The sequence below is a fragment of the Nannobrachium achirus genome (assembly GCF_963921795.1).
Source record: "Nannobrachium achirus genome assembly, chromosome: 13".
Classification (NCBI taxonomy): Eukaryota; Metazoa; Chordata; class Actinopteri; order Myctophiformes; family Myctophidae; genus Nannobrachium; species Nannobrachium achirus.
The window spans coordinates 33,458,970-33,486,340 of NC_137833.1; the positions used below are offsets into that span (position 1 = coordinate 33,458,970).

At 42.8% G+C, this 27,371-nt stretch overlaps 1 protein-coding gene across 1 annotated transcript in view; it reads left to right on the plus strand.

The window, feature by feature from the left end:
- The window catches only part of nrg3a (neuregulin 3a), a gene marked incomplete at both ends in the record, with an annotated part of 468,665 nt that overhangs the window by 392,531 nt on the left and 48,763 nt on the right, over positions 1-27,371 (plus strand). Inside the window, one exon of the mRNA XM_080740685.1 lies at positions 16,712-16,735. Coding sequence (XP_080596811.1) covers positions 16,712-16,735 — 24 coding nt within the window. The remainder of the gene's footprint in view (positions 1-16,711; positions 16,736-27,371) is intronic.

The window sequence follows — 27,371 nt, forward strand, 5'->3', positions numbered from 1 at the left end:
ATGTCTATCTTTTTCCAAAATAGCAAAATGAACATCTATAAGCTTGCAATGCATCATGTTGCGTCATTATTTATGAAAAAAACATAGAATATGATTTGGAGATACAAGGTTTCTGCTCAGCATGCAGTGATGATATGCATCACATTACACCCCAATACAACACAGAGAAAAAGAAGACACAGGAAAGAGATTTAGGGATTTAAATATGACGGCACATTTTATACAAATTTAATGGATGCTATCTTTTTGTGATCTGATTTCATGCTCGGCCGGATTGTGCACACAACCAATGATAACATAGTAGCAACCAAGTACAATTTCCAGAGAACAAAACCTTGCATCTCATGTTGTGTTGCATTGTGAATGTGTGTGGTATGAAAGGGACTTTGAAATGTGAGGCCTGCATGTATTCATGGTTTTATTGTACACATGGGGCAGGGTTAATGAGAGTCACTGTGGCTATCTCCACTGGTGCTATGCTGAATAGTGTTCATTATACTGGTCTTCGACGTTTTCAGGCCAAGGACCCCTTAGTTGAGAGAGATTTGAACCAGGGACCCCCACAACCTTTTCAGAGATTCCATATACTGTAGTTTCATTGTTTGACAGCACTATCCTCAGTATATTTTGACTTCATGTCAATTTCAGCTATTTAAGCAAGAACCGTCAATACTTTGCACACACACTCGTTGGCTGGCAAACCACAACCTCCGCCCCTGATTTCTTACATGCCCCTCTTTTAGCGCCACCATGATGTTGCTTTTTGCAGACAACATTAATGGACACTGCTCCTACAGATGTTGCCCAAAAATCACACACAGCGGACTTACAGGCCAATTTGTGTATACATGCGACCTGGCGGTCGCTTCTCTCCCGATTAGGGAGTCTTACTGGTGTATTACAGGTGAAAATCTTATGCGGTTAGTTCTTATCATTTTATTGAAAAACATAAACACATATTGTTACAAATGAGAAATCACTGATTCGTTTTCAGTATCATCATCATTTTCAGATGTTGGACTAAAGCCTGGAGAAGTTATGGTCACACATAAAAGTAGAGCCATGTGGCATCCCCGATAGGAGACATGGGAGATAGGAGTTGAGTAACCTATTACTGAGCAGCCACCAAGTTATTGGCATAAAAAACAAACAAATCCCCATGAATTCAAGGCTTCATGGTGTGTGTAATTGATAGAAGTAACCAAGTCCTTTTTTGGGTGAACTACTCCTTTAAGGTCACAAGCCAATTCAAGTTCCATATCAAGAACAGCTACATAGTGACGTCTTTGCTTTAATAAAGATTGATTGTTCCATAAGTGAGGAGATGTATCTTTAAAGATGGTCTATTTGCAGTGACTGCTATTGGATTTAGGATAAACAATACAACACTGTATGCAAAGTATTTGATATACAATTATGAATATACCATGACATACACATTTAGCAGTTTATTATTATAAAGATCGGAGCTTAATTTATAGAAACAAAGATAAAGAAGAAAGGCAAATACAAGAGCATAGCTGCCCTTCCGGCCGTTTGGCCGGCCACTAATTAGTGACATAATAATAATACTTATCTGCACAAAAAACTTGAGGCTTTTGTTAACCCTGTAGGCATATGTGTCTTGAGAGAGGGCGAGATCATTTAGCGACCTCCAACCGGGTTGCAACCTGGTCGGTAGTTTTCAGCGACCGGGTCGCTAAATCTACTGACCGGGCCGGTAAATCCACCGACCGGGACGCTAAATCCATCGACCGGGTAGGTAAATCCACCGACTGGGTCGCAAAATCCACCGACCGGGTCGCTAAATCCACCGACCGGGACGCTAAATCTACCGACCGGGACGCTAAATCCACCGACCGGGACGCTAAATCCACCGACCGGGACGCTAAATCTACCGACCGGGACGCTAAATCCACCGACCGGGACGCTAAATCCACCGACCGGGTAGGTAAATCCACCGACCGGGTCGCTTATCCACCGACCGGGCTGCTAACCCTAACCCTAACCCTAACCCTAAACTTAACCTCAGTAACCTCAGCAACCCTAAATCACGCAAAATCACAGACCGGGTCGCTAAATCTACCGACCGGGCCGCTAAATCTACCGATCGGTCGGTAGATTTAGCGACCCGGTCTAGCAACCTGGTCGGTGATTTTGCAGCCCGGTTGGTAGATTTAGCGACCCGGACGGTAGATTTAGCGACCCGGTCGGTGAAAACTACCGACCAGGTTGCGACCAGGTTGGAGGTCGCTAAATGATCTCGCTCCTACTGTGTGCCTTCTCATTTTGATTCTTTAATTAAAGTCTATCCCAAACCACATATTGACCTAAATCACACGGTGGCCATTTTGATCTTAATTTGTACGATGAAGAGAAAGCAAAATAGATGTGAACATGTCCAATTGCTCCCAGATTTTCTTCCGGTTCCTGTCATGGATGTTTTTCCTAAATCTTCAGAATGTATTTTGTATTAACCCCTGTAAACTGCCATTTACTAGGAACTTGACTACATATTGGTGTTGAGTTGACACATTAACATTCATGAATGTCTGATGAATTGATCTGATGGCTGATTGATCTGAACACCTAAAACACATTTAATTGGCATCCTCTGGCCAACTTTTATCCAGGCCATGACATTAATAGAAAATAACAATGGCTATGAGCTGTGAATACAAATATATGGAATGTGACGAAGGAAGCCATTATGAATGAAATATTTTCAAGGCAGGGCACCTTGGAGAGCTTAGCCTTCGGCATGGCTGTGGCCAGCTCCTTCTGTGAGCCACAGCTGGGAGAAGATAGGGCGATAGGGAACAGTAGATTACACCGCAATAAATAATGATCTGCCATGTTTATGCAAGATGCATACGTGTGTGTGTGTGTGTGTGTGTGTGTGTGTGTGTGTGTGTGTGTGTGTGTGTGTGTGTGTGTGTGTGTGTGTGTGTGTGTGTGTGTGTGTGTGTGTGTGTGTGTGTGTGTGTGTGTGGGTGGCTTGCACTGATTGGTCAGATGCTCCGTTATCAGCCCCTTCAGCCCTCACCCAGAGCCAATAAAGCGGGTTCATTCTGTGTGTGTGTGTGTGTGTGTGTGTGTGTGTGTGTGTGTGTGTGTGTGTGTGTGTGTGTGTGTGTGTGTGTGTGTGTGTGTGTGTCTGTGAAGGCGCACGTGTGCCTGCCTGAATGCATGTCAATATATCCTCGTTAGATTCTGTTTGAAATGAATTGAATTTAGAATATTAGGAGAATTAAGGCATGGCCTATATTGGTTTTGTGCTCTTGACTAAAGCATCAGTCCTTTATTTTCCCTCAGCCCCGGGATATAATAGCAGGAAGAAGTTAATCACACAAATCTTGTACTCGTGACAGCTTACCCCTAGAGAGAATAGAGACACAAAATAATAGCTGATTCTTCTCTCCGTCTTTCCATAGTTTATATCTTGCCCCCAATGACCAATCCATTATTCATAGATTTCAAGCAACGGTAAACCACACAGCGTCTAATGACCGCATGGCTTGTCTAGCTAACTGGCTTGAACCTCTGCATAATATCCTACATCTTAGAATGTAAATTGAAAACATTTCTTCAGTCTAACTGTAGTGTGAAAATTGCTTTCCTTTGCCTTTTTACATTGGGCTACAGTGATATGCATGCATGTATCATGAACAATACCTACAGTACACATCACCAATGATATTCTAACATGCTAATGTCAGCTCTGTGTAGACATCAACTGAACGGGGTGGTTTGCGTGACCTGTATGCTCTGTGATTGGTGCTGAAGTGTGAGTTGTGCAGTGGCTGGTCTACTTTTGTTGTGACATACAGATGGTCTACTTTTGTAGGGACATACATACAGACCAGCCTTTTTCTAGCCCCTTCGACAATACTGTAAAATAAAATAAAAATAAAATAAAAACAACCCAAGAGTCTAAAAGCCCCAATGGTGGCTCCTCCTTGCACCCAATCGGAACAAAGTGGTTTGAACCAACCGACATTGCTATTACTGCCAGCTCCACACTGGCAGTAGTGGAGCTAAAATTGAAACAAGGCAAAGGAAAGGTCACTCTAGTGGTTAGATTTCATCCTCCGGGAGCATGCATGTGCTCAGCGAGTTTGACAGTAATCCACCAGTTAGATTTCTCTGTATCCTTATATGCAAGTGGAAATGTTGGACTAACGGAGGCGCTAGACTAGAAGAAAAGCCATGAAGTCACCAAAATCAGTAGGCACATCCTCTGGGATCATAAAGTGCACAACAAACTCCATGGCAGTAGTTTTCACGGTACACTTGTTTGGGAGTAAAGTGGTGGACAGGCCAACCAAGGAATAGACCAATATAGCCATCCTTATCCCACTACCAAAAGAAAATGCACACAGCTTTCTTTGTTTTCCAAAATGATATTCATCCTAACTCTGAGGCTAAGCTGTGCAGTAATGCTGAATCGCCTGTTACAATAGAATGTAATGGATTCTGATTTCTGTGGCCAACTTACCTTCCATCTAGCTGTTGCGATGGAAGTGCAATTGGAAAAGAGAAGGAGACAGGAAAGAGAGGTGGAAAAGAGAACAGAAATTTCATATTGATTGCAGGGATACATCTGGCACAGTCCCCGTTCTGCGACTGGACTTGCTCAAAATATTTTGACTCTGGCAAATGGTAATGTTTCGGATGGACTGGAGGGAAAAAAGAAAAACAACTTGATCAATGGTTCTCTTTCTGTTTTATTTTGTTCAGTGTTCACTTATTTATTTTGCTGAGTGCTGTATGCAGCAGTGGATCAAGGCTTTCTGGCTGTGCATACATACCCACACTAATGGATGTGGATGGTCTATTTCATGGTGAAGTGCAGTTCTTGTCAGCCCCTGTTTAGTGAAGAATACAGTACCGGAATGCAGATTATCTCAGAACATTGTAGAAGCTTTTGCAGGGAGACATACCATATACTGCTGCCCCTCCAGTCACAGGTCATTAATAATAACTGGGCAAGGGTGGCAGGAATGCAGAGGCCATTCTCTCTTCACCACCTCCTTGTTCCCCTCTACACTCTTATTTCTCATCTCTACTCTTTTATGTCCCTCGCCCTTTCACACGGTTCCGCTTGCTCTGGAATTCTTTCTGTGATGAATGATTGCAGTTATTACAAACGTTCATTTGTAATTTTCCACACGTTTTATGGTGTGACATCAAATCCCTGAGCTCAACATTGTGGGTCACGGCCAATGGCTCATCAGGAGCTTGTCAAGCTACATCTAAGTAAAGTTTTAAATTGTGAATAAGCTACTGCTGGATATGACAATGGCAGTCATGAGGAAGTCAAGGGGACCTATTAAGCATTTCTTAATTTTATGTCATATATTATACGTATGTTGATGTCGGATGTTCATATTAAACATGGCCAAAGTTTAAAATAATGAGGTAAACAAATGATAAAGTAATCCTTTTGAGCTAAAAGCTCAGAATGCTAGGTTTCTACTCAAAACGAGCCTATAGAGTACAGTATGTCACATGTGATGGATTTCTTCATGGGCATCTGTTCTGGCCACATTGGCTCGACTGTACATGGATGTCATCCATCCAAAAAAAAGAAAGTTGACCAATCAGAACTAAGTGGGCTTTTAAAGGGGGCCTTAATGAGCCAAGAGCTAATACGGCTGGGTTTTTAGAGATAGGCTGAAAAGTGGGTCTGCATAAAGAGCCAGTATGAGATTAATAACGAGTTGTTTGAACTGTGAATCATGCAAAGCTACTATAGTGGAGTCCCAGAATAAAATTATAATAGCTGGAAATTAGCATAATAGGCCCCCTTTAAAAGCAAAATTGAGCTTTAAACAGCGGTCCCAATGTGAGACGGTTCACGTTTCGAACCAGACCTCTAGAAATTGCTGTGCACAAGTGACCATTGTTCATGTGTATTATGTGCAGTGTGCACTGCTCTTGGCCATCTGTGAGCTGCTTTAGTATTATGACAGTTTTCTGTGGGCACGGGTGGAAAATGGGTGAATGACTTACACCTGGGTGATGGAGCCATTGGAAGGAGAGTCCGCCTATCACCGGACAAAATGACCCAATGCTTCTAAGGCCAAATGACTTTTTAATGTGCCTTTTTGTTAGGTTTTTAGGAGTTGACGACTAAGTGTAGTGTCATTGTCCATCCCTGTGGGAACATCGAGAGTGATGGGAGTTCACTTACCCCACTCCATCACAACCATTGCCGTACAAATCTCTTCTGCCCAGAAAGGAGAGCCATGCTTATCCGCGGGCCTGTGATTTACCCCTCCCATCCTTCCCTCCTTCTCTGCAGCTCTCTGTCTTTCTCTATCACACACCCACCAGTTCCCCCTCAAGTCACAAATACAAGTGCATTCTCCTATGGGTTGTCTAAAGAGGAGAGACACGGATTAAACAAGACCATTAGGTATCAATTGATTATACCCTTTATTTATGTATACTGATACACATTGCCTATAGTTTTAGCTGTCAGCTTATCTTTATATTTTATGATTGCTTATCATTACATAACTGACAACATTTTGAACAATGTTGAATAATTCTAGCAATTTGACTGCCCATTAGAAGAAAAACATCCTCTTCCTATTCATTTTCAAAATTGACTTGAAAAAATTGAATTAGGTTAAGATCAAATATTATAGCACTATGCACTCCCTTTTGATTTGGGTCTGTTTACTTGTAAAATAGTTTGAGTAGTGGGGCACCCCCTGCTTCATATAACACATAAACTAAGCACTCACAGCTTTATCCATGTGAAGTGAGCTCTGGAAAACAGCCAGCATTTTCATGTCGGCCCCCGCCCTCCCCTAAGACTCAACATCTCATACCTAGCTCTGTTCAACCTCGCTCAGCTCGGGCGAAGCGGCGCCGGAGTTAATTATTTGTGCTTAACCTGAACTCCACCTGGCTCTGCTCCAAGGCCTCTGGTCTGAGAACCTACATCCACCGGAGCTCCCGTCAAGGATCACTGTTCAGGTCAAGCAGCCCTGTTAGACTTCACTAGAACACGAGACGGTCCTTCATGGTTGGTTGATAGTGCCGGCTCCAAATTCTGCCTGTTTCACCTTTCTCTGTTCATTTCATGAGGCAGGTGTTTTGTACATTATGCTGCCTCTGCTTTCTTGCATGTGACATGCAGTGTCAGTTCAGAAAAAGCTAAGGTATGGCAACATGACTGGTGTCTAGACACCACCAGTCATGTTGCCATACCTTAGCAACAGGCATGATACATTTATTTTAAGAAGTACATTTTATTTTTTCCTCAGTTTCTACGGTTTCTTGGGCAGCCTGGAACAGTTGTTCGAGTGCAGCTAAACATGGCATGTTCGTAAACGTGCCACAATTAACAATAATGCAGCTGACCTGCGGAACCTGGAAATATACCATTCTGTCAAGATGGAGAGAATACAAGTGTGGAGAATACAATTATAATACCTTGTTAAAGTGACCATTTTGTTACATTTTGCATTTGTAGTTATTTTACTGTAATTTAACAACATAATAACCAGCACAGATAGACAAAGAGACATTCATAGATTTATATTTAAAAGTAACTTTTATTTTCCCCCCTGGACCCAGGGTATGGCAGCTGCATACCCCTGCCATACCCAATTGACGCCCCTGGGCAGCCTGAAACACGCGACGACAGAAGTGTGTGGCTTGTCCTGGCTTACTGTAGTTAATGCTACATTATGCTTTAGACAGTGGTCTTAACCGTGGCAGTGTACAGCAGTACCATGTTCTACCCACATAATTACAGAACCCACTTACCCAGGTAGTGTTACCACCTTCTGTTACATTGAATTACATGCTGCAGGAACCGTACTGTATATTTCTGTCCATGTGTGACGCTGATGGATTTAAATTGACACTGATGGAAGTAAATTGCTGTACATCGCAAGACCAGGACCTGACTCAAAGATAATAAAGGTCTAATGCTAATGTAGGTTAGAGTTGTGTCACTGTCCGCTCACAAAAAAACAACATTCTACACATGCTCTGTGTATCATCTGATCATTAAATTATTCCATTGAATCGAAACGGGGGAGAAACAATCATTGTATAATATTTCAGTTTTTTCTGTATGCATTAAATATTATTCTGATGCTAATTTAAGTTTTCTTTATTTTTCGTTCTTTCTTTTCCCATTTACTTCTGTATCTTCTGCAGTGTGTCTACAGTACGTGCATGAATATGTACGCTGTAGAGTTAACAGCATTGTTGCGAGTCAGCTTATTATAAAGTAACTTTAGGCTTTCTGTAAAGTTGCATACAAATATTGGCAATTGCAGATAGTGTGTATTTCTTTCTTATTGCGACTGTAGGTCTAAGTTAACTATGAGAACTCTCACATCTTGTCTGTAGATTCTTAAGCATGTCTAGGGTCTCACAGCACACGGTTGGCTCTACAGACTCCAACTTTTGCACACGGATAGCTCAAATTTTTGCCTATGTTCTTAGCTGCTTCCCCTGCCGTTACTGTACTTGCACAATGTACAGTTGTATGAAACAACATTTCTTTGTAGACCCGCCGATCCAACCAATATGTCCATATCTCCATATACACCGATCTCCATATGGGTATCAGGAATCTCCATATATGGGTAACTAGTCCGATTTATATTCAAGGTCGCTTTTCACCCTTAGGTGTCTTATTGGTATATATATTTTATTCAACTAATAAACGACCGAATGTCTGTCTGTCCAATGTCTGTCTGATATACACGCATGCTGACAACACTGATACTATAACAATGCCCAAATTTGGAGTTAACTGACATCACTGATACTGCCGCCTGCGCTGCGCACGCATCGCCGCCATGGTAACAGCCGCATGCTTGACACAACTGACTGGGTTCTCCAACATTACTTCTGAGACTACATTCAATCCCTCATATACTGCACACCCTACATAATTTGTTGCAGGTGGGGAGAGAGAAACAAACCTATGATTCGAATGGTCATTCTTAAACAATATTCTCTCATTGGTCTACCTTCTAGCTGTCTATTTTGGGCATGTCATAGGCACATCTTCACTCTCAACCGCTCTGAATTTCCGAATGATTGTCAAGTCGTCTTTTTTGTTTTCCATTGGACTGCACAGATGGAAATCACTGGATCCTGGATACTCTGTAGCTCTGCAGCAAATGGGTCAACTCAAAAACTACACCGTCAGAATTGCAAAAGCCCAGCCAGGGCTTTATTTGGCCTTATAAAACGTACAATATATATTTTTCAGGTATATTTACATAGATCTCTGGAGAGCTTAAATGGAAAAGAAGACATTTTTACCCATCAGAAATGAGAGCAAGGGAGTATTAACACTGGAACTTAATTATTTATGTTATTGTACCTACCTTACAGAGAGCAAATATAGACAGATAATCAATGTATTTGTGACACATCTGAGAATAAATGCGCAAAATCTGTCTGTCTGTCTGTCTGTCTGTCTGTCTGTCTGTCTGTCTGTCTGTCTGTCTGTCTGTCTGTCTGTCTGTCTGTCTGTCCATATGTCCGTTTGTGGTTCACGTAACTCGAGAACCGACCTACCGACCAACTTCAAACTCGGTACGTGTCACAGCCGATCCAAGGGAGTGTGGTGTGGTGCCAGGCACCGAGTCGTTCGCATAAGCGGTTGTCCAGAATTGCCAATCTGACCAATATGCTCATATATGGGCATATACTGATGACATCAGGGATCTCCATATATGGGCATAAAAGGGACAAGTACAGACAAACAGACAGATACAGAGATCTCCATAGCCATATTTATGCACAAAAAGGACACAGACTGATTGGTACAACGGGTACTTTTACCCATACTTTGCATTGTTCCTGACTTGCATCGTTCTCAAGTATACCGGGGCACTGGTCTAGTATAAAAGGGGACATTGGAAGATGAATTATATTAGCATATCCCGAATAAGCCTGGAACTGGAACATGATAGTTTGACAGTATCCAGAATATCAGTATTCCTGATGCTGTGAGAATGCACTGCGGGCAGGGGTCAGGGCACAGTAGATAAAGATATACCTGGTTACTATAGAAACCAGCGTGGGCCAGAAACCGAGGGAGGCAAGGGAGAAAGAGAAGAAACTCTGGAACATGACAGTGAAAGATGGTCAATGACAAGATGACAGTGTCATACCAAATGGATTGATTACTGTCATTGTTGCGTTTGTATGCCACTGTTATGGACAGCTAACAGCTATTAATCTGTCTGTGTTGAGACAGTGAAAGGTGACAGTTATTTATGGTGTTTGTCTGGTACTGCCTCGGTGTGGGACACATGTGAACTGAACCATGCAGGATGGAAATTTGAAAAGCAGGGAAGAAATATGGCTGCCGTTGGTTTACTTTAGATCCACCTGCATGCCTGGAATTAGCAAACAGGCGAGCAGTAGTTCCAGAATACAATGTTTTATTTGACTTGTACTCCTAATGTGTGTGTGTGTGTGTGTGTGTGTGTGTGTGTGTGTGTGTGTGTGTGTGTGTGTGTGTGTGTGTGTGTGTGTGTGTGTGCGTCCGTGCACGCGCGCGTGCGTGTGTATGAAGCGGTTGCTAGCTTGCACGTGAGTTCGAGTGTGTGCACTAAGTCTGAGCAAAGCAAAAGGAGATGGATACAGTATAGTGAGACTGCTTGAAAGGAGAGAGACAGGCAGACTGCAATGCGCAGAGTTTCTTATCAATGCTGCGTTTCATTATGACTGTACGGCATCACGTTCTCACTACCCGCTGCTCTCCTCTTTCTCCACAGCCATCTGTCAAGGCATCGATTTATGGCCCCTTCTCTAAAATCCAGTACTGTAAGCATAAATTGGAAATGGCATGCAGCGCATCTCTGTTGTTGCCCATACAGACAAAGACGGAGGGAGCGAAGCCATCACTCAGGCTTTATGATCTAATGCCATCGCTTTGACATGTACACAACTGTACAGGTGTTCCTTTGATCTGTTATTGTGGGGAAAAAAACTGAGAGAGCGGGAGAGAGAGAGACAGAGAGAGAGACAGAGAGAGAGACAGACAGAGAGAGAGAGAGTGAGTGAGTGCGTTTGTTGAGGCACAGCCCATTGCCCGGCTATTTCCATCGGCTATTTTCATCATACGACAGTGTGTCAGGCACAAGCCGAGTTTGTAATTTGTTGTACGATACTATCATACTGTACACCACAAATAGCAGCTATACAAGATCACAATGTGTCACGAGCTTGTAAAGCTGCTATTTTCAGTATGCCACACTGTCCCACGAGAGCATAGAGGTGAACAGTAGTTGATGTGTTGGGAGAGGTTGTGTGTGTGTGTGTGTGTGTGTGTGTGTGTGTGTGTGGTTGTGTGTGTGTGTGTGTGTGTGTGTGTGTGTGTGTGTGTGTGTGTGTGTGTGTGTGTGTGTGTGTGTGTGTGTGTGTGTGTGTGTGTGTGTGTGTGTGTGTGTGTGTGTGTGTGTGCGTGCGTGCGCGCACACACGTTTGTGTGTCTGTCTGTCTGTGTGTGATTGTCCCAGGTATAACTCGGGCACCATCTGACACAACAACCTTAAACTTGCCATGTGTGTAGGCGAGGGAGTGCATTGCAATTTGGTCAGACCGACGGGTAACGAGAACTGAAAAACGACGTATATCTGTATCTGTCTGAATCTCTGCGTTTGGGGAGGTGTAGGCGCCGTTTGGCCGGCTTTATGGATTTCGGGTTTGTGTCCCGCTTGGTAATTTCTTTCCGCGATTTTTTTCCGGCGATAAAGTTATTATTATTATTAACGGCGCTTAGTCGGCTCATCGCCTCCGTCATGGATAATAATGTAATAATAATAATAACTTTATCGCAGAAAAAAAACATACAGTGCCGCGAGGGGAGAGAGGAGTCAGCTTTTCCACCCAAATCTGCGGATCCAGATCGTTCCGTTTTTAACCCCCCGAAAATGCCGTTGTCGTCCGAACGGAAGGCCTATCTGACTTTTCTTTTTGCGGAATTCTCGTTGCCAAAACGCAGTGTGTACGGCGCCTAAAACATTATGTTCTGTGGAAAAGTTCACTGTTTTCAGTAATAGTGAACTCTTTCACCACTGCCATTCAAGTCCAAGCACCACTCATTCAAGTCAGTACAAGTATTTTTCAGTGACATTTGAATGTTCCATCTTGGGTGAACCGTCTGACATTCCGTCCTTGGCAGAGCAGCTGTACGGTTACAGAACCATGTCCAGCTCACAAGAATCATTTGGTTTAACTGACAGATAGAGCTGAGTGTTCCCAGCATCCCCCAATGTACCAAAAACTAGGTCAGGTTCATGAATTCAGCCTTGAGGCAACCCTTACAGCTGAAGAAGCATAATAGCCAAATAGACAATTTTAAGGTTTGCCAGGTAAAGGTGACACTCAAGGGCAATGCCAGATATATAACTCCAAATTCTCCATCTACCACAAGGTTGCACTTATGGCAAAAAACGTTAACGCATTGTGGAATGAAAGAAAGTAGAACGTTGCTACAACTGTAGCAATCCTTCTGTTTCAGTTGTTTGGGCAACTTTCTTTAATTTCTTTTTTTGTCAAAATGTAATTTATTTTCTTTACCTGAGGCCATTTGATAGTGATTGCTCCAATTAAAATGCATTTTTAAGAGTAAAAAAAAAAACAGTACATGCAGTAGCTTACAGTATTAGTTGATATCTCTTGGCCACATTGCTGGTTTGGAAGGATAATACCAGTTATTTGGAGGAAAATCTTAAGTATTTTTACGCTGGAAGAGCTGTACTATATTCGTATCATACCATCTCATTTTATGAGGACTTATTAATGACAAACCCCTTTAGATTCTTAAAATGAGGACTGAGCCAATTCAGACAGGAATTACACATGCAAGCATGCACAATATTACGCTTACAGGGGGCCATAACCATTTTAAAACATAAGTATGCAGTGGTCTACAGTATACATGGTATACATGGTCTTAAATAAATAATCGATCAACAAGCTCTCAACGCATTGCGTTGTGAGCTTGTGAGATGTTACTGTTTGTGAGATGAGCGTTATGAGATGAGACTGAGGGTACGCAGTGTGATTAGCTGTCACTGGGCCAAAAAGTCCATGCAGTTTTTATGCATGCAGATCTCCCTCCTACTCTGTTAGTCTGTCTGTCCTTGTGTTTCCTGTTTTAGTTTTGAATTAAACTTGATCAATTCTCTATACTATTACAGTATATACATTTCGATGGAGTTGTTAGGTTGCGTGCGTGCGTGCGTGCGTGTGTGTCTCCATGGGGAGGGGAAGTACATGGAGACTGGCCACGGACTCCCTGTCACCAGCACCTGCCTCTCCGTCTGGCTCTCCACAAACAGACCGGGAAGCACCTACCTTATTTCACCACTGCCAGATTATTTTTCACCTGGGTGTCAGGCCTGAGCTGTACTTTGATACTGACTTCAATAATTCCCAGGAGGAAGCAAACAAGAATGTCTTTCCAATAATCGACTCAAATATATAGATGACCCTCCACACACACACACATGCACGCACGCACGCACACGCACACGCACACACACACACACACACACACACACACACACACACACACACACACACACACACACACACACACACACACACACACACCTCTTTTTTGCACATCCCCTAGTGCTGATATGGGTTTCAACCTACTATATCTGATCATATTATTCTTGTTCTTCTTATTTCATTACAATACAGTATTATCTCTATTAGTATCTGTGTATATTGTATTGCTGTTGTTAGCACTGTCTTGCTGCGTCATGCCACTGAACATTTTCAGCTCATTTGAGTGAGTAAAGTAACCGTACTGATTCCTGACAGTGTTGTGTTCTAGAATTTCTTTAGGGCATACTATGATCTACGATCCGCATGAATAAATAAAGTGTCAGTGAATTGTCAGTGAGAAAGAAGGGCATTTGCCAAGGTGTTGTTATGTAAATGCTATTCAGATTCTGTTTTGCTGTACTGAAAAGAAGTGTTGAGTTTTCAGTATGAAAAGAGAAGAATTAGCAAGGCAGGAAAACATGTATTTACAGAATATTTACAGGAAAAGATTAGGAAAGCCCGAAGAGCTGGAATGGCACATCTGTATCTGGTTCATCTGTTCTTGTCCTGTCATCCTGTCAGTCTATGAAGGCAGAGTGGAAGGAGGCAGCGAGAGAGAGAGAGAGAGAGAGAGGGAGAATGAGATGTCTATTGGGTCATCAGTAAAGTGAAAGATGATCCGCTTATATGGGGGCTGACGCTGGTCGATAAGATGGAGGTTAGATTGGACAGAGCTGGCATTAACATGAGCTGCTCACCCAGCGTTTAGATCTGGGACTATAAGTGACCATCACACTCATGTTGAGACCAGATAAATTAGTGCTTTCCATGGATTATGTTGTAATAGTGTGTTTGTGTTGAGGATGGGGGTTATATTTTGAGGCATTAGGGCATACGGTTTGCAAGAGGCAGATGACATGCAGTGGATTGATTCAAGATGGCGAGGCCCTTGACTCTACACTAAGGACGGTTGTCCCACTCTCTGCCCCTCTGCCGGCTTGGTATGTCATGGTAATGAACTGTAACTCATGCTTAAAAGGAATCCATTTTAGTCTGTAATAACACAAATATGTTATAACTATGTGGTTATAGGCATTTACTGGATTGCGTTCTGTTTGCTTAGGCCAGTTTGCTGGCAATAAAAATCAATAAATCAGAAATCCCACAAAATACTAAATTACTGCAAGTTATTCAAGGCGCCTACTGTTCATTATTCTGACCGCCTGAGGGTAGAAACTGTCTTTGATACTCTGTAAAGCATTTTGTGAAGGAGTGAGAACAGACCACGTACTGGATGGTGGCAGGTGGTGATACTTGGGGCCTTCCTTTTGTAGTGGGTGGTATAAATGTCATGAAGCAGTGGCAGTGGTCTTCCTGTGATTTTTGAAGCACGTTTTTACTGTCCTTAAGTCGTTTGTGGTCTTGTTCAGTCAGGTTGCCAAACGACGCCATTATGTGTCCTGTAAGGATGCTCTCTATGGTAGTGGTTCTCAACCTGTGGGTCGGGACCCCCAGGGGGGTCCCCAAATTCACCGTTTGTCAGCCTTCTGATTGGTCCCTGAGACTCCCTGACTGGCCAACCAGAAAAATACATTCACTTTTTGCAAGCGGGGGTGGAGTTCTGCAGTCGGAGAAAGTGGGAGCCGTCTTTCACCGGCTGTCCGCACTGCGGAGCACGACCAGGCCGCTCGCGACCATAGCGTTTGCGATCATTGTAATGAATAAGCTTCAACAGACTAGTTCACATGGACCTTATCAATGGTCTAACTTGTTACGTTTGGGTACATATATTTTAAATGGGCAGAATTACGAAAAGCCAGCCTATTATGTGAGGAGAACAGATTATAGTTCTCCTCTTCCTACCCAAGATGCAATGCGCGATTTCTATTCTCTCTCTGATCCAGAGGATTAAACTAATTAAAACATATATTTTCGGGGGAAAATTACTGTTTTGCTATGTAATTACTGTACCTTTTTCTTCCCTTTTTATTAATATCACGTAGATGTATTTTTTTTGGTACTTTATATAGCTGTAATGAGGCTATGGAGGAAAAAGAAATCCCATCCACTTCCACTATAAAAGAATCTGCAATAGTGATTCTGTCCCACTGGGATTAAACAAATTAAAACATATATTTTCGGGGAAACCCCCTGTTTTGCAATGTAACTACTGTACCTTTGTCTTCCCTTTTTATTAATATCACCTAGATGTTTTTCCTTTGGTACTTTAAATTGCAATAATGAGGCTATGAAAAAAAAAAATCCCATTCACTGCCACTATAAAAACAATCTGCCCAGGGTTAATGTCCCATCATAGTAACAGGGCAGAATGGGGCGGGATTTGCAAAAGCCTGAATTATTTTGGGGGGTCCCCAGATGTTCACTGTTGAGTTAGAAAACAATGCTAAACAGACCAACATACAGTATAAGTGATCTGCACAATTCTTAAGTAGCAAATGAAGGACTTTTAAGACCTTTTTATTACCTCTGGTCAAACAATAGACAAACGGTCAATTATTAGAGGCAGAAATTGTGAAAATAGCCGATCTACATGCTGCTATTTTGACAATGGAACAGATCGAGTCAAACTAAATGTGATGCCAACTCCTCCAATTCCAAGTGTTCGTCAGGGTGGAGGGGTCCCCAGTTAAAATATGATTATTTTGGGGGTCGCGGCCTGAAAAGGTTGAGAACCACTGCTCTATGGTAGTATGGCAGAAATTGATCAGGGTGTTTAGTCTGTCTCTGTTGCACCTTCCTAATGATCCTAATGATAGTGACCAGGATCAGGAGTCTGAGATCTGAATGCCTACAAATCAACACGGTGGTATGACACTAAATCAGGCTTTAGCCTATACTGTGGTTCTAGGGGAAATGCACGTGTGTACAGTAGATTCCGCCTAGCCTTGTTGGGTGTTTGTGTGTGCATGCGTGTGTGCTTGCGTGCGTGCACACGTGCATTTGCCCATTCATTATCTGTGTCAGTCAGCCCTGGCAGGCATGTGCCTTAAGTTCTGACGCAGAATATCAAGTGAACTGTGATCCGGCTATGTACTGTGACAGACAATGCTAACGCAACGATCTTCTAACCTCTTGTTTTCTCTCTCTCGCCCCCTCCTGCCCTTCCTTCTCCACGTGCCTCTCGGAATAACAGATCACTTGGGCATCGAGTTTATGGGTAAGCAAAGTCTTCTCTTGTCTTACATGTGCGTGAGTCACGCCTCGCCTGCCCTGTACTGTACATGTCCTATTCCTTTCATGTTGCATAAAGCCCTGCATGTTTGACTGTTTAAATATACGTGCATTACATCATGGTCATGAACCTCATCTACTTGGATGTGAACATACCTACATTACATTATCACACGCCGTGGGATGAAGACACTGAGCTGTGCTGATGCCATGTGATGAAAAACAGTGTTACCGGTCTGAAAATGAGGTCATAGACACAACCATCTATAATATATACACACATGGTTTTATTCTTCACTTATCTTTTCTCCCTATATGTTATATTCATATATGTCAATATATGATCTCTGGCATTGCTTTCATCTATTTTCTCTTTGTCTCTGGACTTCATCTCTGTGATCCAACCCTCTCTCTTTTTTCCTATTTCTCTCTCTCTCTCTCTCTCTCTCTCTCTCTCTCTCTCTCTCTCTCTCTCTCTCTCTCTCTCTCTCTCTCTCTCTCTCTCTCTCTCTCCAATTGCTCATGAAATGTCCCTTCAGAATACCAATGTGCTGCAGTCTCCTTGGAAACAGCGAGAACAGAGAGGCAAGCAGGGTACAGTCAGGGAGTTTTTATGATGTTGGTACTGCTACCAAAACCGGCTACTTCTCGTGTGTGTGTGTGTGTGTTTGTGTGTGTGTGTGTGTGTGTGTGTGTGTGTGTGTGTGTGCCTGTGTGTGTGTGTGTGTGTGTGTGTGTGTGTGTGTGTGTGTGTGTGTGTGTGTGTGTGTGTGTGTGTGTGTGTGTGTGTAAACGTGGGCGCATGCGTGCGTGTGATGTGTCAAGATGTGTCGGTATGTGGGCATGTGTGGCTTGTGTCCAGAAGGCTTTGCATCTAGCATATCGTCACTGTCGGGCAGAAACCTTGTATCTCCAAGTTTCAAATTTGTAAATTTTTTCGCGAAGTAAAGCCCTGTTTCATCATACAAGGCTGTTGCACAAAAGTAGTGAAAACAGCAGATCTACAAGCACACAACGCCTCACGGTGCGAGGCGTTTTGTGCTTGTAGATCGGCTGTTTTAAATAATTTTTAAAATGATAAATACAGAACGAACGGTTTTGGACGTACAAGGTTTCCACCCGACAACGACGATATACATACAGTATGGTACGCGTTGTGCATTGTGTTTCCATAAACTGGGAGACTGTGCAGGCATTGTGCCAGTAGCTCCTCAATGTCTTTGCAAGGCTGTCTGCTGTTCTTGGCTCTCCTTGCAGGGTCTGTGCAGGGTGTCATGGCGAAGGGTTAGTTAGCAACACAAATGCCTGATTCTGTCTAGCATTCTCCACTCTTTTCAGTCGATAGAATGTAGGTTCTTTCAGGTACAGAGATGGCTCGGTTAGTAGTCCCCAATGACATCCTTTTTGGCTGCCAATAGTTGTTCTAGACTTTACTTTTGTTTCTAATGGTATACAAAGTTGAATGTACCATTATATTTTGAAACAAAAAACGCCTGCGAGAGGACATACTGTACTGTGTCTGAACTCTTTTTTTTGAGGGTCAAAAATATCCATGATTTCAAGGAATAAATGGGCCTAATGTCCAGAAAGAGCGAATACATTCTCTGGCACCGGTAGCTGCAGCGGAACTGCCGCGGCAGGCACCGCCGCACGGACTGGCAGTTCGACCGGCAGTCCCGGCAGTATAGGACCGGCGGCCGCTGTACGGACCGGCAGGTAGGACCGGCATCGCTGGTAACTGCCGCGGCAGCCACCACCGCACGGACCGGCAGTTTACCGCGATGGGTTAAGGACAAGGTTAGGTTTAGGTATAGTTTTACTGAGGTTAGGGTTAAGGTTAGGATTAGGTTTAGCTTTACTGAGGTTAGGGTTAAGGTTAGGTTTAGGCATAGTTATACTGAGGTTAGGGTTAGGTATAGTTTTACTGAGGTTAGGGTTAGGGTTAGGTACCGGTCCGGCACCTGCCGCGGCAGCATCGCTGCAAGTGCCAGTGTCGGAAAATGTGTATTCGCTGTTCCTCCTGTTTTGACTGTGCATAGCTGAATAGTTTGAGGTATAGGTCTACGCACCTACCTTGGAGAGACATGTCTTTTCTGTGGTGGTACTTGGTGTAAAAAGGTTGAGAATCGATGCCCTAGGGGGTCTGTTACATCATTGTTCTACCTTGTTGTCCGACTTCAGCATAGTGGTGGCCGCAATCTTTAAATTGTCCATTTAGAGGCATTTTTGAGCTGGGCATAATACATACTGTACACACGCACACACACACACACACACACACACACACACACACACACACACACACACACACACACACACACACACACACACACACACACACACACGCTCCGCTCCAGGCAACCAACCCACCCCCCATGGTGTTATTTCGCTCCAGGCAACCCTCAAGTTTGGCCCTGTTGCCGTCTCTGGCCTGCGCTATGGCTATTCGCCTCTCCCATCATCACCCTCCTTCCTCAGTGTCCTACACCATGAAGGCCCTTTTTTGTCTCTTGAAAAGGGCCACGATCGCCAGGAGTGAAGTCTGTGGAAACAGTTTGTTTTGAGACTGTTTTGAGTTTTTTGGGCTGTTGATTGAGTTTGCACATGTTGATAATCCTAGGGCTGGACTCACACAGCTGCGTGAAACATCTTCTCCGTATCGGCTGAGAATGGCCACTGGGGGCGCCGTACTAATGCATTGTCAATGGAAGGTTGTTTGGTTTTTTGTCGTTGCCGTGTCTCAAGCTCAACCGCAGCCTGTCTTTTGGCCAAGAGACACGGCAACGACAAAACACCAAACAACCTTCCATTGACAATGCATTAGTACAGCGCCCCCAGTGGCCATTCTCAGCCGATACGGAGAAGATGTTTCACGCAGCTGTGTGAGTCCAGCCTAATAGTACTGAATCCTAATAGTACTGAAAGACGGAGATATTTAATAAGACAATATAACTCCACATCTAGTTGGCTTGATCATGCTGATTAGGATGGGGAATGTTGAATTCAAGCCATTGGACTCTTATACTGTAGTATAGTGTTTGGTCTGTGATTCCTTTATCCTAGGTTGACTATGCTTAGATGCCTGTTTTTATTTTATTTATTATAATGTGTTTTTATTGATGCCTCTATGAGAGTAACACCTTAATTCCCTCTCAGGAATGAACAACCTATACAGTACCTACCTACCTACTGTGCTTTAGCTCCTTTTGTTATAACTCCTTCTATAACCTATTCTGTCTGACTGTTAATTCAGTAAGATAATGATATGGCTTGCATGAGTAATGGCCTCATATACAGTACATTGGTTTGCACTTGCAATGCTAACAGGGTGTTCTATTTATATCTAAACTATGTCAAATTAATTAATATACAAATATACTGCATAATGGATGCTTATAGAGTAGACAGAACTCCCACAGAGGATCAAATCAATAAAGATGATTGAAAATATTTGTTCGCCATGTGTAATCTAATGCTATCCGCAGGCATGCACAGAGACACAGCAGACCCACAGTTACGCCTGATCTATGCTCGGTTGCGCGCCAGTGTCTCACACAGAAAATGGCAGATCTAAACGTGCTACTGCGGCTATTTTTGGGTGCGAGACGCAGGGTGCACAACCAAGTATAAATCAAGCTTTATGATATCAAGAGCTCAACGGTAAAGTCTCCATCGCAGTGTTATGGTGTTTTGTGTAACCTGTCCTCAGGCAACCTACACCCATGTTAGGGTTTCAAGAGAATCACACAGACGTTTCTGACAGGGCCAATTGCTGAGCTTCGAATTCAAACCGAAACGCCTCAAGGTTGAAATCCCTCCACGCAGGACATTACATTTCTCGGGCATAATACACAACACAAAATAAATTCAACATTTCTCGCATCCTGCCTCCATGCTGCCAGATTCTTGGACTCCCATAATACATATTTCACAGTGCTCCGTGAGAGGGAGAAAATTGTTCTATACCGCAGCTAGTCAGTCAGTCATGCGGCCATCAATGTTTCCATCAGAGATCACTGAGCTCTGACTAGACGATGTTCTCCCTGTAAATCAATGTCTCAGCAAAGAGTTGCAGGCAACTATTTATTTATCTTTTCAGGGTGGGGCGATTTTTCACCAGCATACACTGTTGAGAGTATGGTTTAACTGAAAGAAGCTCAGCCTCTGGACAGCTATGGTGAAGACTAGAAGACCAGTGTGTGTGTGTGTGTGTGTGTGTGTGTGTGTGTGTGTGTGTGTGTGTGTGTGCGTGTGCGTGTGCGTGCGCGTGTGCGCATGTAAGTAATGACATATCCATAGCAATATTGTTTTGTTTTTTTACATTCACTTGTGTTCTATGTGTGAATGAATGCCTCGCTTCTCATTTCACTTTTCATTACTTTTATGACCAGGAGGACCTGTGAAAAACAATTAAACAGCAGACTCAGTGAAATGCACAATGTTGAACATGTTAAACAGCTCAATACACAGTTTAAAAGCCCGGGGTGATTTGATTTCAGTGCAGTACTCATGCACAGTATATAACAAAAGAAATGTAAATTGCAGTATTGACCTCTTGCCTCCAAATCCCAACAGGATGCAGTTTCATTTTTCCAACAAGTTATTGTGTTGTTGTACATATTATACCTGGGCTATGGGTCAAGTTACACATCCTCGAAAATAAATACATATTTTATTATATTCAAATTTTGCATTGACATTCCTTTCCTTTTCACTCCGTGTTTACGTGTGTTCCCCACACAGTTTAGATTTAAAAAATCAAACCTTGGTTCGAAGTGGAGCCGTGAAATTGAGCACTTCCAGATCTATGTTTTTGATTCTATGTGTTCCCCCCTGTGTGTGTGTGTGCGTGTGTGTGCCTGGCCTGAAAACAGCGCCCCTCCCTTAACATGTGTGGTCATAAAAGGTACTGTTCGAACTCAACGGGACAGTTCTCACTGGTGAGACAGGACACACATTGCCACTCAGAGGGAGACCATGGGCTCCGCCCACGGCTCCAAAAGAAAAGTAGTCTGCCTTGGTCTGTGAGGTAAGCACTAGAAATCTAAATTCAACGAGGGAGCTAAAACTGCCTGGATGGAAACAGTTGAGAAATGTCAAAACAAACTGCATTGCAGAACAACTGCATAGACTTTAGAGAGGTACGTCATATTGGGATGGTGTCAGGATTGCTTTTAAATGCGTGGGTTTGTTAGTAGCCGTTGAATTTGGATGTCACCGGAGGTTCCGGCAGGCGGACATCTCCAACACGAGACGACTATATAGACACCCCCTTCTTTTGTCTGTTCTCTCATTCTCTCTTATCACATCTTATGTTGTTCCCTTCATTCACCCCCTCTCCCCTGATCTCCATGACATAGGAGAAACAGACAGAGCTGAAAGCGATGAGGGTTGAATGTGTGAGAGTGCTGCAGAGTGCATTTTCTACTGTCTGCTGCCTTTGGTGTGTGTGACTCGAGCTGTTCCATGCAGACTCAAGGCCATCGAGCTGGAGGAAAGTCAGCATGCATCCAAATGTGGGCTCAGCCCGTTGCTAGACTCCTGTCAACTCTGTGTGTGTGTGTGTGTGTGTGTGTGTGTGTGTGTGTGTTCTTGTATTGGTGGTTTATGATTACACGCAACACTATGAGGACTTTTGGAATTGTGAGGACGTACACAAAGTCCTCATAATTCTAACAGTGTAGAAGTGTTTCTATACCTCTAAAAGGCCCAAATACCAAGTTTCAGCTATGTCCTTATAAACCACAATTGTATTGTGAGGACTATCTCACTAGTGCCCCCAGTGGCCGGTTGAGTGCTATTGCACCCCTCATGAATAATTCACACAAGTGGCTGCTGATTGGCTGACGGCCGGATGTCCTCATAATTCACATTTATGTCCTCATAAACCACCATGTGTGTGTGTGTGTGTGTGTGTGTGTGTGTGTGTGTGTGTGTGTGTGTGTGTGTTGTAACCAGATTTCAACATAGTATTAACAAATAACAAATGACCAGGAAACTGCCACAACTTTTCAGTGCCACCACTGTGTAACTGATCTACACCCACCTCACAACACAAGAAGCTGACCTTGTGGACAGGTATTTGTTTATAGTATTACTGTTTGCTAGTTACCAATTATGATTAGTAGCAGCCAGTAGCGATTTTGGGGCCGGACGGGGCCGGACGCCGTGTGGCCAATATATTTCCCACATGCACGGCAAGGATGGCACGGAACAGTGCTAGAACCATAGAGTTATAGGCTATACAAGTGATGACCATGGTAATCAAATGGCTATTCGCATAACAGGTTTACCAGGCAGGCAGTGAGTGGTGGGCTTGCACATACCCCCCTATTCATATGGATAGGCTACTTTAACACCTACTGTAGGTTTCCAGCGGTGACTGTATGTGCATTGTGCGTGTCTCAGGCTACCTGGCTCCATTACTGTGATAGATGAGATTTGTTCAAAGCAAACTTTTAGTTAGCACGCACACATCTAAAGGCGCGCGTGCATGTGACGTCAATAAATGACCGTCCACCCTGAAAAGAAAACCCCAAAGCACCACTGGTAGCAGCTCTGCACAGTCATGTATGCTGATCAGCGTAGCTCCTATATACAGTATCACATGACATCACATCATGACCATGACATCATGTACAGTATTATGAGTTTAAGTTAACTCCGACATACAGGAGTAGGCAGGCACCCAGGCACCATTTTTACCCTTGGGTAAAAATGCTAATTAAGTTCAAGCCTACGGATAATTTTGGTCACTTTATCATCTAATCAGGCTTTTATGAACACCCTGAACAGTTTTTAATATTTAGATATTTGATGTAAATGTTATCTTTCCCCCCAGGCTCAGGGCCTCTCCACATACACACCCATTGTAACTTCAAATTAAATTTTAACCATGATAGATTCATTAAAAACACACACTATTTCTTTCTGGTGACTCATACTAACTACCCTCCTAATACGTGAGCAGGCCGTGTTTTCTCAATAACCTTTTTCATTTATTTTTAATAATTCTTTGGGAAAATCTGAAAAATTAAATACAAAATAAAACTATTACAAATAAATGAAATTTTTTATCGAAACAACACGGCCTGCTCACGTATTAGGAGGGTAGTATGAGTCACCAGAAAAAAATAATGGGTGTTTTTAATGAATCTATTATGGTTAAAATGGAGTTTGAAGTTACAATGGGTGTGTGTGGGGAGAGGCCCTGAGCCTGGGGAGGCAGACCCATGCAAGGCAGAGTTTTTTGAAAGTGGAATATCCCTTTAAATCCCGATACTGATTCTAGAATTATTCCTCTACACAGTATTACACAGTATAGGCAAGATTCTTGTGTTACGAATTGTGTGTACATCTTGTAGATCAGTGACTTCACTAGCATTCAGATATACAGTATATGACACCAAAGTAGCTTACTACAATTATATGAAAGGTCAAATTATTCTAAATAAGCTTGTGACCTTGACCTTTTATCACTGAACTGTACTGTCTGTATACTGTACTGTCTGTACTTTTACTGTACTGTAAAAAGAGTGCAGTAAAAGTTTGTCTATCAGACACTGATGGACAAATTGTAGCATTCCCTGTGGGATCATAAAGCACCAAAATAATATGGTGTCTCGTTTGGCTTGAATAAAGCATAGCCTTGTTAGCCTACTACCAAGGTTGTCCCGAATATGCCATTTCCTCATTTGTGACACAATGTTACTATAGTCCGGCCATTTTGTGCAGTATTTTGATGGAATCGCGCACTTTACGATAGAAGCATGACATTTGGCACACAGTTAGAACATGCCATATGGAAATTCTTTGGCTACAGGGCCATCACAGATTTGTCTTGGGAAACTTGTGGGAGCCAATCAAAGTTGGGCTGCCTGTCATAGACTTTACTATACAGTAAAATAATACTAAAGACAAATATGCTTTAAGTAGCATGTGAGGGGTCAAACTAGATGTTTTCTTTTACCGGATTCTGAATCCAATGCATGCATTTGTTTTGCACGAAAAACATTCCTTGGGCTAAAAACGGCCCTCACTTTTCACAGTTTTGTGGGGGCTCAGAAAGGAATGTTTTTGTGCAAAACAAATGCTTACATTGGATTCAGAATCCCAAATGACATGACAATTTTTGCATGAAATGCTCGGACTACAATCAGTCTAACCTGCTTGATCCCTCCAGACTCAAATCTAATCCTCATCTCCTTGCTTGAGGGAGCACTAAAGCACAAGTGGAGGATGCGATTGGAGTGAGACTCTCATCCCAAATACAATTTCTGATGTATACAGTCTGAACAAAGCCAGTGGTTTGTACACACTGTTCAACTCATCAGGTAGATAAAATCGCTCTGCAGTTCAGAGTACACAGTACAAGTTTTTTCTTGAAATCTGATGTCCATCATTGTGGTTTCCAGACTGCATAACTGACCTGTGAAAGGGGTTCAAACACTAAGAGGTTTCACCAGGATGATATATATATATATATATATATATATATATATATAGACACAATATACCGACATACTATTTACTTTATTATTGAGATGGTCATGGATTTAAAGTTCCTTGAAGTACACAATAAGGAGGAGCTCAAGTGGGACACAACGCATGTGAGGATAAAGAATTTGCAACTATATTGCTTTTATCGCCTGAAGAGGTTCGTAGTCTAGGCTACTGCATCCTCAGGCTGGACTACAATAGCTCCATTGAGAGTGTTCTGTCACACCTGGATTCGCCCACAATAATTAATAAAGTTATATCACTGGATTGATCCAGACAGACAAACAGTCTTTTAATTATATAAAAGAAAATAATGTGTGAATTCAATCAAACAAGCCACCTGTCCTGTTCTCTGATTGGCTGTAGCACGTATCTACTCTCAGTGCTGTCACAACCCATGTTAGGCTTTTAGGTTATAGGATGGCAAAAGGATCATCTGGGCTAGCATGTTGCATTGTGAACCGGGCTTAAGAAATCTGTTATACAATCCGGGATGAGGTGCGCGTGTGCGTGCGTGCATCCGGCAGTGGTAGGTCACGTCAGACAGTGGGTAGGTAGGAGTCTATGGCATCTCAGTGATGTCATGATGACTCAGACATGCAACAAATCGGTCATATATCTGCAAAAAAAGGGGTAAATTGCCCCCATTGATTATGGAAGGGGACTTTAGAAATCTGAAGATATACCCTTACACTTAAACCTTATGCTGTATGTTTACTGTTCAGAGAGAAAGCAATGGTGCACAGTCATTTAGTTAATCATCTGGGGACCCCCTCCCCAAAATAATTCCCTGACCCAGAGGTTGAGAACCACTGCTTTAACTAACCTGAACAAAAAAATAAGCCATGTGCATAGATTACACAGATTATGTTCCATTTGGTTACATTTGTATATAGTCACTAGTAAGACGACCCTATAAGCATAAAGTAACATGTAGGATTTACTTTCACACATATTCACAGTATTTAAAGCCTTGCCTTGTACAGACTGCATAAAAACAAACCAACAGCCAGTTTGCTGTTGACTGTGGGGGGAGGGGCAGCTGCTCACTCAGACAGTTTAGAGTGAGTGCAGTGAGGGAGATGGGGGATGGGGGATGGGCAGGCAGCACAGGTGAATTTGATCAGTGGCTGATTGCATTGCAAGCTAGTAATCAGTAGGCTACAGTGGAAAGAATGAGTGAAAGGGTTTCCCTGCACAAGGTGAAAATGTATAGGCTATTATGTATAGTTTAAGAGTGGAGGAGAGCTTAACTCAAATTGGTTAACAATCGGCAGACAAACAGGCAGGCAGGCAGGCAGGCAGGCAGGCAGGCAGGCAGGCAGGCAGGCAGGCAGGCAGACAGACAGACAGACAGACAGACAGACAGACAGACAGACAGACAGACAGACAGACAGACAAGGTTAATTTAACCTTGCATCATGAGACTTAGTGTTCATTTGATTCCATTTGTACTGTCAGAGCAGTGTTGATGTTGTTGACTAAAACTATGACGAAAAGTATTTGTCGATTGCATTTTTTTCACTGACAAAAACTAAATAAAAACTAAGCTGTGATGACTAAAACTAAGACTAAATATATTGACAATTTCGTCAACAAAATCAAAACTAGACTAAAACGTTAGGGAGGGACTAGTGGAGTAGAGAGTCATTTTATGTTTGGTTGCTCTCAAGTGTTGCGTGCTGAAAATAGCAGATCTACAAGCTCACAACGTGTCGCGCAACGCGTTGTGAGCTTGTAGATCTGCTATTTTCAGCACACAACCAAGTGTAAAATCAGTTATTACGATGCCATCAAGGCCTGCCAAAATCAAATTATAATTGCCATAATTATTCCTTGCAGCTACAAAAATGATGTCACACAACATGTAACTCAACATTAAAGTAGGGCTGGGTGATAAATCTCAGACCTGCACTTTCTTTTTTTTAAGATTAGTTTTTTGGGATTTTTATGCCTTTATTTGATAGGATAGTAGATTGACAGGAAATGGGGAGAGAGATGGGGAATGACATGTGGCAAAGGTCGTCTGGATCGGGAATCGAACCGGCGACCAGCATACCTAGACTTGTGGATCTGCTAAAGATTCACTTAATTTTTCCTTCCTGTGCATTTACCCGCTGGAT